At 36.3% G+C, this 13,362-nt stretch overlaps 3 protein-coding genes across 6 annotated transcripts in view; 1 reads left to right on the top strand and 2 right to left on the bottom strand.

Annotated features, from left to right (window-relative positions):
- Positions 1-13,362, top strand: part of LOC128881747 (GPI mannosyltransferase 2) — a 113,986-nt gene that overhangs the window by 299 nt on the left and 100,325 nt on the right. Inside the window, exon 2 of one of the 4 annotated variants that reach the window (XM_054133042.1) lies at positions 23-1,746. The exons of the other annotated variants lie outside the window; for them this stretch is intronic. Within the exon in view, the coding sequence (XP_053989017.1) occupies positions 140-1,597 (1,458 nt within the window). The 5' untranslated portion in view covers positions 23-139 and the 3' untranslated portion in view covers positions 1,598-1,746. Of the gene's footprint in view, positions 1-22; positions 1,747-13,362 lie in introns of those variants that run through there. 4 annotated transcript variants of the gene reach the window in all.
- Positions 1,649-6,508, bottom strand: LOC128881738 (probable ATP-dependent RNA helicase DHX34). Its single transcript, XM_054133029.1, has 14 exons — positions 5,553-6,508; positions 5,096-5,469; positions 4,887-5,019; positions 4,671-4,819; positions 4,363-4,595; positions 4,101-4,287; positions 3,836-4,030; positions 3,553-3,762; positions 3,115-3,483; positions 2,875-3,050; positions 2,681-2,791; positions 2,493-2,614; positions 2,163-2,421; positions 1,649-2,081 (listed from the first exon to the last, which is right to left on the bottom strand). Exons 1-14 carry the CDS (start codon positions 6,130-6,132, stop codon positions 1,805-1,807), a joined length of 3,375 nt encoding a protein of 1,124 aa, XP_053989004.1. The 5' UTR covers positions 6,133-6,508; the 3' UTR covers positions 1,649-1,804.
- The window catches only part of LOC128881731 (uncharacterized), a 125,662-nt gene continuing 120,184 nt past the window's right edge, over positions 7,885-13,362 (bottom strand). Inside the window, exons 4-8 of the mRNA XM_054133016.1 lie at positions 12,098-12,313; positions 10,392-10,552; positions 10,089-10,300; positions 9,470-9,745; positions 7,885-9,180 (exon numbers count right to left, since the gene is read on the bottom strand). Of these exons, the coding sequence (XP_053988991.1) occupies positions 8,984-9,180; positions 9,470-9,745; positions 10,089-10,300; positions 10,392-10,552; positions 12,098-12,313 (1,062 nt within the window). The 3' untranslated portion in view covers positions 7,885-8,983. The remainder of the gene's footprint in view (positions 9,181-9,469; positions 9,746-10,088; positions 10,301-10,391; positions 10,553-12,097; positions 12,314-13,362) is intronic.

Raw genomic sequence — 13,362 nt, forward strand, 5'->3', positions numbered from 1 at the left:
TGTATTTGTGTTATTCTTCTAGCTTTACAGTCTTCTAAAATAAAAATTATAAGATAAGAGAGCACAGGAAACCAAGAAGAATGTATCACATTTATCAGTGGAATTGGATATATTTTCATAGTATAGTAATCCCATAGCAATGCACAAACTACGTAAAAAAGTATTTAGGTTTGCAATAGTTAGTAGGATAACAGTTTTGGTTTTACAATTCATGTTTAATCTTCTATGCCCTGATCATCATGCAGATGCATTTAAGAGCCCTATTGATAGTTCTGAAAGTGTTTCATTATTTGATAATGTAGTTACATATTTATTTGGTGGTCTCACACGGTGGGATGGTGAATACTTCATTCATATTGCCAAATATGGTTATACATATGAAAATACTTTGGCATTTTATCCATTATATCCCTTATTAATTCGAATTATTGCTACTTTTATAAGAAAGGTATTCTTTATTTTCAATACTCACAGTTCTGTAATCATAGCAGCCATATTGATTAATATCATATGTTTTATAAAATCCACTATTATATTTTATGATCTTAGTAAAATAATATTAAGAAAGACACATCTAGCTTACAAAGCAGCAATACTTTATTGCATAAATCCAGCTACCATATTTTTTTCTGCTGTTTACTCAGAGTCTTTGTTTGCTTATTTAACTTATTACAGTATGTTGAAATCTATTCAATTAAATCCACTTGTGTCCTTTCCAATAGCATTATCTATTCTTACAAGATCAAATGGTATGGTTAATATTGGTTTTCCTATATATTTTGGTCTAAAAGAATTATGTTATAGTTTTTCAACAAAGTATGATCATTTTTCAGTGAAGGCACTAGGTCAATTTTTATTTCTAAAAAGTACTTTAAAGAGTGTTTTATTAATGTGTAACATACTAATTATATCAGTAGCTCCATTTATTTTATTGCAAATATATAATTACATTATATTTTGTATTCCACATTCTAATCAAACATTTATTCCACAACATATTGAGGCTCATAGCAGAATAAATAATTTAGTATTACCAGGTAGTGATAATGTTGAATGGTGTCATGCTAAAATTCCAATAGCATATTCATACATACAAAAGAAATATTGGAATATAGGCTTGTTCAATTACTATGAACTGAAGCAAATACCAAACTTTATTCTAGCATTTCCAGTGTTGAGTATTATGATTACATGTATTAAAGAATACTTTTTTGAGCACAGAAAATATTCTTGTGCATTAGGATTTGTTAAAAATGCTGTTGGTAAAGAACTTGTTAAAACACAGAAATATCCAGCTGAAATGTTAGTGTTCATTATTCATGGGTTATTCTTGACAGTATTTTGTATTTTTTTCGTGCATATTCAAGTAAGCACGCGTTTAATAAGTTCGGCAAGTCCGTTAATATATTGGTATTGTACTTTAACTATGCAACACGTATCTCGCGATAATGATGACACGGCATATGAAAGCGAGAAAAACATGTTTTTTTTTATTCCAAAGACATATTCTTTTAAAGATAAGGTTATCTTATCCTACTTTCTAGGATATATAGTCTTAGGTTGTTTTATGTTTCCAAATTTTTTACCATGGACATGATTTATATGTACATTATATGGATAATAAATATCTATTCAAATGTAAAATTTATATATTTTGCAATAAGGAATACAATTTAATGTAAACAGTTGTAATACAATAATAAAAGATAAGTAATAAAATGTTTATATAATTAAGTCATTAAAATATAAAATACATTTTTTATATACAAATTTTTAATTAAGACTATACTTGGTACGAAAGAGATTATTTTACATGTGTTTTTTTATGTTTAAGTATTTCAATTGGTGTCAGGTATAATGTTTGCGCACAATCGGGACATTCGTATGCTTGGGCGTTAGGTTTCCGCTTCACGCTTTCGGGATGTTTTTCAATCTCCTTTGTATGTTGTTGTTTACACGATTCTTGATGCTGTAACTTTTCTATGCTAGTAAGAATTGCTTGCATGTTACAGTTTTGACAATTCCATTCCGTTTCCGACATTTCGATAAAAAGTTTATCGCTCCATTCCGTTTCTCTCAAGCTACAAAAAAGAAATTGTAATCGTTATATTTTATGATTTGCAATATGTTTGCATTAGAAATATAACTAGGAATGATTTTACCAATTATATGTAATTATGTTTGTTACACGGACTCCTCCTTTAGTTGGGTTAGGGATCACCGTAAAATCAGGTTGAAAAGGATTTGGATCTATGGATGTATCATTTTCTTTAGATCCCAAGTACATGTTCTTAAGATCAGCGGGTAAAAGTCGCTTTATTGTATATGGAATTGTGGTGTGCATGTATTCAATTAATTCTTTAGTAAGCGTGTATTCGATTTCGCTAAAATCTTGTTTCTCATTGTTGCCACTATTGGAATCTGAATAATATTTATAGTATTTAATAACATTGACGAACTATTTTAAAACATTAAAAAAAATGTTTTAACACCTTGTAATTGTTGATTTAATAAAAACTCCCACTTATTTCGTAATTTGTTAGCTTTCATCAATAAAGTTTGACCACTGTCGGGTATAGGAAATTCTAACGCTAACCACGAATCGCATACTATTCTGCAAAATAGAAAAAATATTCATACAAGTAAAATTGAATATTACATATATATTATATATACTTACATCGAAAATGTACTATTTGTGTCAATTTCACGTGCAAATAAAAGTAATGTTTGCGAAGCGGGCATTCTAAGTGTATTCACTAAGTAAGGTTTTGTCGTTTCCAGAAGAGATCTATTAATTAAAACAAAGTCAGTATATATAATCAGTTAGGCTAACAATTAAGTACTAATTTAAAATATCATTGGAGGACTTACAAATATGTTAAGATAGTATGTTTTGAACTAACGGGACCTTTGCTTTTAAATCCTGGTATTGATACAATATCAGGTTCCTCCAATTGTAATACTTGTGAATGATTCCCGAAAAAACTCATTGGATGTAAGGCAATATATGGTTTTGCTTTTGTATGAAATAATTGCTCACTTGTTGACTGTAACATTTTATATTATATATCGGTAAACGATAGATTTAATATATATCCATAATAATATTACCTTGCAATAATTGAATTCATCAGCACATGCAAATTGCGGGTATAAACCGCTACATAATATTATTTTCAACATCGTCAAGTCTTTGTAACTACATGCAGTGGCTGCTGTCAAAAGACTTTGAACTTGGTTTGGATCATTTCTCATTCGAAATTCAACATCTTTTATGTCAATTTCACCATCGTCGCGATCGTCATCATCTATCTGTATATCGAACGATTCTACCTTTAATTGTTTTCGTTTTCTAGGTGCGCTTTGTTTATAGGTTCTTTTTAAGGATTTCAGAAGCTTTAATTCCCCATGTCTTATAGCGCGTTCTGCACTAGTCATGGATGAATCTGGCCCTGGAAGACTTTTTAATAAACTGCAATCCTATAAATTGTAAACAATTATTTGTGTTGAACAATTAATTTTTTCGATGTTAAAGAGATTTTCGTTAACCTGAAGCAACTCTTTAAATTGAGTCCTCAATTTTGTCATTTCGTAAAATCTTTGTTCTTCTAGACCTCTTCTTTTACACCATTTTCTACTGCTACTTCCGCTACCCCTAGATTCTTGTGAACTTTGTTGTTTTACTTCTAACCATTCTTTAAACGCGTTCAGTAGCGTTATTGGATCGCCATGATCAGATTCCAACTTTTTTCGCGATGTCTTTACAACATTTAATCAATATGTTATAAATGAAATTTGAAAGAATTTTAATTTAGAGGTCATGTTATATTACCTCACACTCTGAATCTCTGTATGCTCTATTCGTAAATGGCGTTTGTATACTTAAAGCAGCAGCTAGCGATAATACTGGTTCTACCTGATGAAAAATTGAACCCATTATTAACATTTTCCCAATTGTTATGTCAACCGGAAGACGTGAAAGTGTTTTTCCAATGCTTGTTATTTTTTCATTGTCAGTGAGTGCACCCTGAAAGGAAGAACGCCAATTATTTTACTTGATTTGATATTTGATAAGAATTTAATGAAAGTATACTAACGTGATCTTTTAAAGATAATATAGAATTTTCTATGCTTTCTGCGGGTGGTGGTTCTATAAATGGAAATTTCCGTGTATCTGGAAGTCCCATTGCTATCATTTGTAATAGTAAAGAATCTAAAGGTACACGTTGTAATTCCGGCGTTGAGTACTTTTCTAAAGCCTTGTATTCTTCTTCTGAGTACAACCTGTTACGAAGTATTTATGTTCTGTTTTAAATTACTATTATACCAAATTAAGAAGCGTGTAATTTATTATAATACCTATAGCATACACCAGGCCCGGTTCGACCAGCTCTTCCTTTCCGTTGCTCGGCACTGGCTTTACTAATCCAAAATTCCTTAAGTCGTTGCATTTTACACGACGGATCGTAACTCATTTCTTTTACTTTGCCGCTATCAGCAACAAATCTGATTCCATCAATCGTAATAGAAGTTTCGGCAATATTAGTAGATACAATGCATTTTCTTACTCCATCAGGAGCATAATCAAATACCTTTAAAAAGGGGATAAATTTTTAATAACTAATATATGCTTTTTGAAATACTAGTATATATTCACGAAATTTTACTTTATCTTGTTCGCTAATGGATAAAGTGCTATGAAGTGGTAGAACAATCCAATTATTTTTTTTTTGGCTGTATTCCTTAGCTGCATCTACGACTGCGGTAATTTCACTCATTCCGCTTAAAAATATTAATAAATCGCCTTTTTCATCCACTAAAAAAAATGTATTGTTAGCATAATACAATCGGAAATAAAATTGTATATATATAATATCCTTTACCTGGATATTTTTTATCAATTAATTGCATTATTTGTATATAAGGACTTGGATTGAATCTGTCATTTTTATATCTAATATCTTCTATTGTGACTGGTCTGTATAATAACTGAATTGGATACAATCTTCCAGGAACCTATGTGCATAAACAAATTATACATAGGTTGTGATTATTTATTACTAAAATTGGTTTTGAATGATTGTAAACATACCTGTATTACTCTAACATCTTCTTTGGCAAAATAATTGCTAAACAGTTCAATGTTAATAGTGGCAGACATAAGTACTAATTTTAAATCATGTCTTTGATTAATAACACACTTCATGATGCCAAGAAGGAAATCTCCATGTAAATGACGTTCATGAACTTCATCCAAAACAACCACATCATAAGGCAACAATTCAGATTCTCCAGATAATTGCCTTAACAGCAGACCTTCTGTTATGAAGGTAATTTTAGTGTCTTGATTTCTTTGTTTCTCAAAGCGAATTTGGTAACCAACATCTGTACGGTTCTCTGTCAGTGTTTCAAAAGCAACACGTTTAGCTAAAGATATACATGCTATTCTTCTGGGTTGTGTACATGCTACAAAAAATGATTTATTAATGGAATAAATAAAGTTTATACGACTAAGATTATAAGACTAAGAATAAAATAATTGTACTTACCAATTTTTTGAAAACCTGCTCCATATAGATATTGAGGCACTTGAGTGGATTTTCCACAACCAGTATCACCAGCTATAATAACTACTCTTTCTTTTTTTATTGCTTCAATTATCTCATGTTTGTATTGATTAACTGGTAAATTTGCTTGGGATTCTCTGAGCTTTTTCAATTTTGCAAATTTTTCTTTTTGTTTAAAATCCAAGTACAAAACAATTATGCTTTGAAATTTTAATAAGTTCTGTTTTGTTAAGATTTCAACAGATGGAACACGTGCAAATAATTCATTAAAACTGAGACTCAGTTTAAAATTTATGCAATGTGATTTGTGATACTCTTGTGGTACACCAATGGTGTTCAAAGAAAAATTAGGCGAGACATCAGGAGTATTTAATTTCTTTTGCAAAGCTTCATATTTACTGACAAATTTCCAGAAATCTTCAGTGTCTTGTACTACATTTGAATGTCCCGAAAATGTTTTATTTAACTCGTACTTGTATTTGCTAAAAGAAATGTTCTCGTAATCTCTATCAGATTTATGATAGGTGTCTCTTTTTCGTTTATCATCATAGTGATAACTCATGTTTTGGAAGTAAAATATATCGAAATATATTCATAACATAACCTTAGGGATATTTTTACGACGATTTGTCGTGATATTCTCACATGATACAGTATTAGTACCACTTTTTATTTATTACATATTTATTGCTACGTTCGTTTACTAAGTTCTATTAAAGTCTATTATATTTTTTACAGTACAAAATACCGTGATGACCTTATACCTAACCTTTTTACAGTAACATAATATGAGGCAATTTGTTCTTGTATTAATTTTTAATTATTATTGAGTTTTTAAAAACAATTGCAATAAATCGTCCCAAAATTGAGATGAGACAAAGAAGACAATAGTTAATGTAATGTTTATTTTGACAGCTCAATAAGTCCAGTTTACAGCATCACGTGTTGCTTGAGGGGGGGGGGGGCATTATTTTCAAAGCGCCTCTATTGGGAAAACGCTCAAGTTTGTTCTGAATAGTTCATTTTTCAATGCTGGATAACATCGTTTACATGTTGTGTTTTATTTACACATTGTGTTTTACCGACATTATGGTAATATACCGATTATGTCGGTAAAAAAGAGCGCAAGTGGCGCCATCTAGCAGTGAAAAAAGGAACTGTTGAGGACAAACTTGAGCGTTTTCCCGAGAGAGGCGCTGACCAAACTCTGAAAATTAGTTCGACCTTTTCACCGCTAGATGGGAATCGAGTCGATTGACAAAAACCCGCGAAATTATGAATTGTTTTTTATATTATCAGTTCATTTATGTGTACGGAGTACTTTTACAAAGATGTTATTTAAGTTCTGATTAAGGAGTATCATCGTGAAGGTAATTACTCAATAGTTTAGTAAAACGGGGTTAAATTTGAAATGCAATTCGAGCATGGTGAATTCATTGTAAATTTAAAATCGTCTTCCAGAGTTGATCAACTTTTGAAAGAATTGGCATTTTTAATAAAAAAATTCAATGTTTAATTAAGAGTGCTTTAGAGAGTAATGTATTAGAGTAGTATAGACATATCGTTCACTGTTCTAATTACAAATTGTCTTACCTTTATCTTAACTGCGATTGTGGGTTTTTATTCCGTGTAATGTTATAATAATTGATGAGAAGGATAGAGAGAGAGGTGATAAGTATAAATAATATGAATTATTATTCCTTAGCTTTGTATAATATATGTATATGTACTGTGTTATCATGTTGCATGCTGTTATAAAATATATGGAATACGTATGACATTACGACGTTTGATTAGTACTGAAAATATTTGGTATTATGCTCATTTATTTATTTCAAGTTAATAACTGTGTTACAAAATATAATTCATTCTGGGACTTCCATCTTTAAGTATTTTAACATTTTTTTCTTACATGTATGAAGAGATAATAACTATGTTAATAGATAATACAAACTTATCAATGGATCAATATAAATTGTCAATATATCCATGATATTTACATGCAAACTATAATTGTCCATATATACATATAACGTAAATAGCACCAAATAGGAATGAAAGTTGTAGGCGGTTCAGTTGACGACTTATGTTGTAAAAAAAAAAAATTTATAAATTCGTAGAGTTCATGGTAGGGTATCACAGCAGATCGAATTCTATACCAGGGGAATCTTTTCACTGTTGCCGATATAAATATATTGTTTACGTAATTGTCTCGATCGTTAAATAATTTCCCCTGTAACAACGAATGCATGTCTGTGATTAACGACAAACCGAAGAGAAAGATTAAGTGGAGAAACAATAAAGCGAAGTGAAGGTAGTTAGAAATAAAGATTATTATTACAAATATTTACAATTAGTGTATGTAAGTAAGATCGGGTTGATCTATGCACAATAAAACATTTAGAAATTATACATAAATGCTAATTATCCTCTTTTACAACATGATCGTTGCGACACAAATTTAAAAAATATTTTTTTTACTTTCACGCTATTACACTATAGCTTAACCTTAACACATATTACCTGTTATATTTGTAGATTAAAATACCTTGCACGTTCAGAAAAATTTTGATTTGTCTTGGAACAATGTGTATACACTTAGCAGAACGGAAATGGCACTCTGATTCACGGTGAACTGAAATAAATTTCTTCCGTTTTCATAAAACCACACGCTTTCGTACGTTCACAATTTATCATGAACACATTTGTGGAATGTTTTTCGTTAACTTGAATGCGGTGTATGAAGTTGCTAGACGTCGTCGTAGCATGCACGTCGCGAGAGAAAGACAACGTAATACATCTTCCTTGAATGCGTTCTCGTCTCACCCAGCAAATTTAAATCGTTAAATTTGGCAGAGAGAAGGCTCGATTATCGAAAGTAGTATACACCTTCGAGGATTTTAAGGTGAATAACGAAAATCTGTGTTTCATTCAAGTTTGCATATTCCATCCATATCTTCATTGGTACCCTTCTTATTGTAATCGAAATTCGTTTATTATTTCAGAAAGGAAATCCTTCGAGAAAGGATGCGATGTTAATTATAGGAAACGAAAACATGTTTAAACAGGTGTACATATTTAGTCGATTTTACATTTCCAAATACGCATGTGGCCATAATTTGTTCATAGATGTGGTCGCGACACCGGCAGATTCTCCGGTGTAATTAAAATTTACATTGTTCGCGATTACAATAGTCGCGTTCTAATCTTGGCAAAATTTTTTATTCGGTTAATAAGATTATTAATTCGTTCTTGATGCGTTGCATTGTACATTAAAAGAATAGAGGGAAGTGGTAATAGTAGCCCGTACAATTCCTCGCCGCTTTTAGCGCTGGATAGGTGACGTATTAGATCCCTTACGATTACGAATTACTTATGAAACTCAAGACTAGCATTGATCAATGGCCTCCTCTTCAAGCTCGGGAGGATTTCTTGCTCTTCAGCTTGAACCATCCCGCGCTTTTGTTCGGATCGCGTGGAACAGACGTGGACCTGCTTAGTTCTGGTTTCAAATTTACGCCCCGTGACTTGGTGGCCAAAGATTCCGTGGAAACGGTTCTGTCCACCTTCTGTTTGTCCTTCGATTTCAGCGTACTGCGATTGATCGTGCCTGGAAATTTGTTTATAGAGTAGTTACAAACGATCGAGAAGTTCTAGTGCTTCGTTGTGTGCAGAAACTATGGATTGACTTGGAAACGTTGGTAGTTAGGAAGGAGGGGAGTAAGTAGCAAGGGAAGTGCATTAAAAGTGCATCAAAAGTGCATCAAGTCTTTTCAAATGGAGATGACGTTAATCTTGTATTATTCAGCATGTGTAAATTTCTGATTAATTATTGCCAGGCTCCTTATTAGTCATATCAAGAGGAAGTTTTATCGAATGAATGGAAGATAACAGTTTACCGGTTTTCGAGATATTGTCCTTGCTTCGTCGAGCGTCTTTTCCCCGACGACTTAGCGTCTCGCGACTTCTTTGTCTGCGCCTCATGGTCGCCATTGGCTTCGGGTGCAGTTGCTGGTCGTAATTTATTTCGAAGGGTTCCCTGTAGTGTCTCGGCTTCCACGGCGCGAGAACGCTCACGCTCCTCGATACTGTCCTCGTGTGCGATTGTAGGGGTCGGTTTAATTCCTCCCTGCTCGCCGCTCTGCGTCTTTCATTGGGTCCAGGTATCTCGCCCACTAGGGGGAAGAAGATGATAACGTTCAGGATTCACAGTTAGGCTATGACAGTTGAGCGAGGCAGACCCGTGTATGGTCAATGCTTACTTTACAAGCTCAGGAATGAAGAAACTTATTCTCCAATTTTCTATAAGAACATATTTCACACAAGTGGACAAATCTAATTAACGCTTTTCACTGAAGAACTAAAAGAATTAATTTTGAAAGTTAAGTGTCAAAGAAAATGAATTTGAATGAAATTTAATCACAGTAGAAATTTTCAAAAGTATTAGTCTGGCAGTCAACGTGTTAAACGGACGTGGCTGACCACTGGCTCGGACTCGACAGACTTCAAAGGACTCACCTGTAGCAGCGTGGAGGTATACGACGGATCTCTGCGACCTCTGAGAGTTTTGGCTCTGCTGGCTGCTGTCACCTGTCGTACTTTCACCGGAAGACAACGCGCTCTCGGCCAGTCTCGGTGGTTTCCGTGGTGGCGACAGAATGCCCAAATTGTGGCGGCTGGAGTTCGTAACATCACGCCCTGAGCAGGCGTGGTCGTCGGCTCGTTTGTTTCTGGAACATAGAATTAAGTACGCATCGAGATACTGAACGTTCATCGTAGATTTCCGTTGCATCGCGAAGGGTAACGTGTACTTCAGCTCACCTGCGATCTCTATTGGACGAAACGGACTCCTGATCCGTGTCACCGAAGAAACGTAGGTTCTTCTGCACGGAGACTCGTTCAGGCGCGGACGAGGCTTCCTCGTCTTCGGTGCCAGTCGTCAAGATCTCGCTCTCCGGTATCCTGGGCTTCTTGTCCACCGCCTGCAACAACGAAATCGTCGATTATCGTAACGAATCAAGGAAACACATTTGCCATTAGCTTTGGCTCCCCAAATTCCATTTTATCTCGGTGTCCACGAAGATACAACGCTCTTCTCGAAGATGGAAACGACGATGGTGACGGAGAACAGGACCTGTATCGCGGTCGTCATCGATGGATCGAACTTGAGCGCGAGGAGGATGCGGCGTTACACGAAATACATAGGATAAAGCCGAGCACAAAGGTGTATTCTTCGCGCGCTGGAGAAAAATGGTTGGTTCCCGCTCGTTTCCATCCGTGGCGCCTTCATGAGTCATGATCCACCTCCACGGAACGTAAGACTCGTCCGATAGATCATCGTCCACAGCGAGATTCACGCGCACGCAATCATCCCGAACGGCCTCTATCGAAGTGGCTAGGATCGGAATCGGTGCCCTGGACAGAGATTATTCCGCGGGCCGATGGTTAGGCTAGCCCCCTGGATCGGCACTTAATCTCCCGATTAAATTAAACCACAGAGCGCGGAGTTAGTTAAGCATTTAATCAAACTGGTAATTGGAGGTTGTACTAGCCTAATGGCTCCCCTCCGTAGCGACCCGCGCTGACTGATGAATGCACTGGCTCACTTGGCTCGCCGCGTACACGAGATCCATTCTTCCGCTCGTTATCGGACGCGGCTCTACGAAAATCTACTACTTCCGATTTTTCGACCTTTCGATATCCCCCTTTTCGACGGAGGTATCCCGAAACTTTTTGTTTCGTGGAGTCAATCTATTTGTGCAACGAACGGCTCAAACATGCGTAATACAAAGTGGAGTAGCATAGGTCGCACGAACGTCGTCTGAACGCGATCGTGGGAATAATTCTCTGAAATAAAATTTTTTCGCTAGGGGAAGGAGTGACCATTTTTAGCGAGGGTTCAGTTTTTGTTCAAACCGTATCGCGTCACCGTGGAGGCGTTTATCGTAGTATTATGCGCGGAAGAAACTTTCAAAGTCCGTTCGCTACAAAAACATCGCCCACTCGCTACCAGTTTCGAAGTAGTCGACAGCCTCTACGTTTGCTGAATTTGATTGCTTCAGAGAACCGTTCTCCGACTGAATGATGTCACGAACGAAAATACCTCGCGTCGCGTGCCTTAAACATTGAACGTTCTGGTGATTTCTGTAAAATGGCATTGCGTAGCGATGCGACGAATTTGATTGCATACTCTCGTGGCACCTGCATCGATATACAGTCAGTCCTAGAAATATTCGTGACCTCTGTGCTTATCGAAGAAGTTTGTCTAAATTAAATGACAATTATGTACATATTTATTGCAAAAAATTTATTTGATAACGTCAAATTCATTATTTAGTTTAATAGAATTTCTTCAATAGACATAGAGGGTACGAATATATATGGAACTGGCTATAGGTGAAATGTGTTGAGTATTGGAAGAGAAGGAAGCTCCAAGAAGAGGGTGTAGTTAATCCAGCACCGCATTAGACATTGGATACAAGAATAATAATTATAAATATAGATATCAGAGGGGAGTCTCGACTTACTTTCATGTTGGACTTGTTCTTCCTAGACAAAGACTTGAACCAGCCCTTTCTCTCGGCTTCTTGGCCCTGATTCTCCCTGGTAAGGGTGTTAGTCGACTCGCAGAAGGTGTCCTCGTCTCGGGTGAGCGTACCCGTGGATCTGGACAGCCTCGTCGGCCTGGGAGGACTTGGACTGCCGCTGGGAGTGGATAGGCGTCTGCGTTGGCCGTACTCGTCCTGTAAACATAAGAAAAATATATAAGATGTCACGCTGACGAAACTAAGAATTTCGCTGAAGAACGTGAAAAGTGTTGCCTTTGTTAAAGATAACAATTGCATTTCTACCGTGTCACTTTGTGAACTAAGCCTCACGATGCTTTTGTATAACATCAGACAAAGTGAAAAAAAGCAAAGTGCCGAAATATCAAAGTTGCTCTGGTATGATCAACGATTCAAACGAAGAGCAAAACATTAAGATCTTCGATGAAGCTTGCCGAGGAACAAACGGGGACTCATTGCCGAGGTAATCCGATCGGAGGTGAATCACGTGGGTGGTATAACTTGATTCGAGCATTGGTAGCTGGAGGGTTCGGTTCTTTCGTTCCTTCCAATTATTCCGTTGCCCAAAGTCGCGGGGGAGGGAAATTAGATAGAGATAATGACGGTTCCCGCGACCAGCTACAGGGGGATCATCCCGAGTCCCGATCATCGTTTCCATTCCGCTAGCAGGAGAGAGATCATCGCGTCGAGCCGTGCGCAAAGCTCTCAGGAACGGCGGGACGCGGGCAGACGCGTGTCCGTTTTATTCCCGGCGACGTCTACGTCGTCATTATTATTATCATGTTTTGCATCACCACCATCATCAACGCTGCCACCTCCGTCATTTACCCTTGGTCCCTCGCATGCATAACACGCCGGGAACGGAGGGCTTCGGGCGTTTTATCGCAACTCTGCCTGTTTATTCATCGATACTCCACAAAAGAGCCGGCGGTACGGCAAGTAGGCTAGTCAGCGTGTGCTCTATCCGTGTTCCCGCTTTAAGAAAATGCTAGTCCTTGCGGAGGAGCATAATCCCCGCTGGGAACGGCCTTTTTTCTCCCTCGAACGGTCGAGGCCTCGCTGAATCGTGTTCGATTCCAGTCGATATTAATTGGACCACTTCGATATCTTCGACTATGACACAGAAAGCGCACCTTATCTGTATTTATAATGTGATCGGAGCAATTTTGGATTGGAGTGACACACACACACACACACACACACACACACACACACACACACACACA

This window comes from Hylaeus volcanicus, chromosome 1 (genome assembly GCF_026283585.1).
Source record: "Hylaeus volcanicus isolate JK05 chromosome 1, UHH_iyHylVolc1.0_haploid, whole genome shotgun sequence".
NCBI lineage: Eukaryota > Metazoa > Arthropoda > Insecta > Hymenoptera > Colletidae > Hylaeus > Hylaeus volcanicus.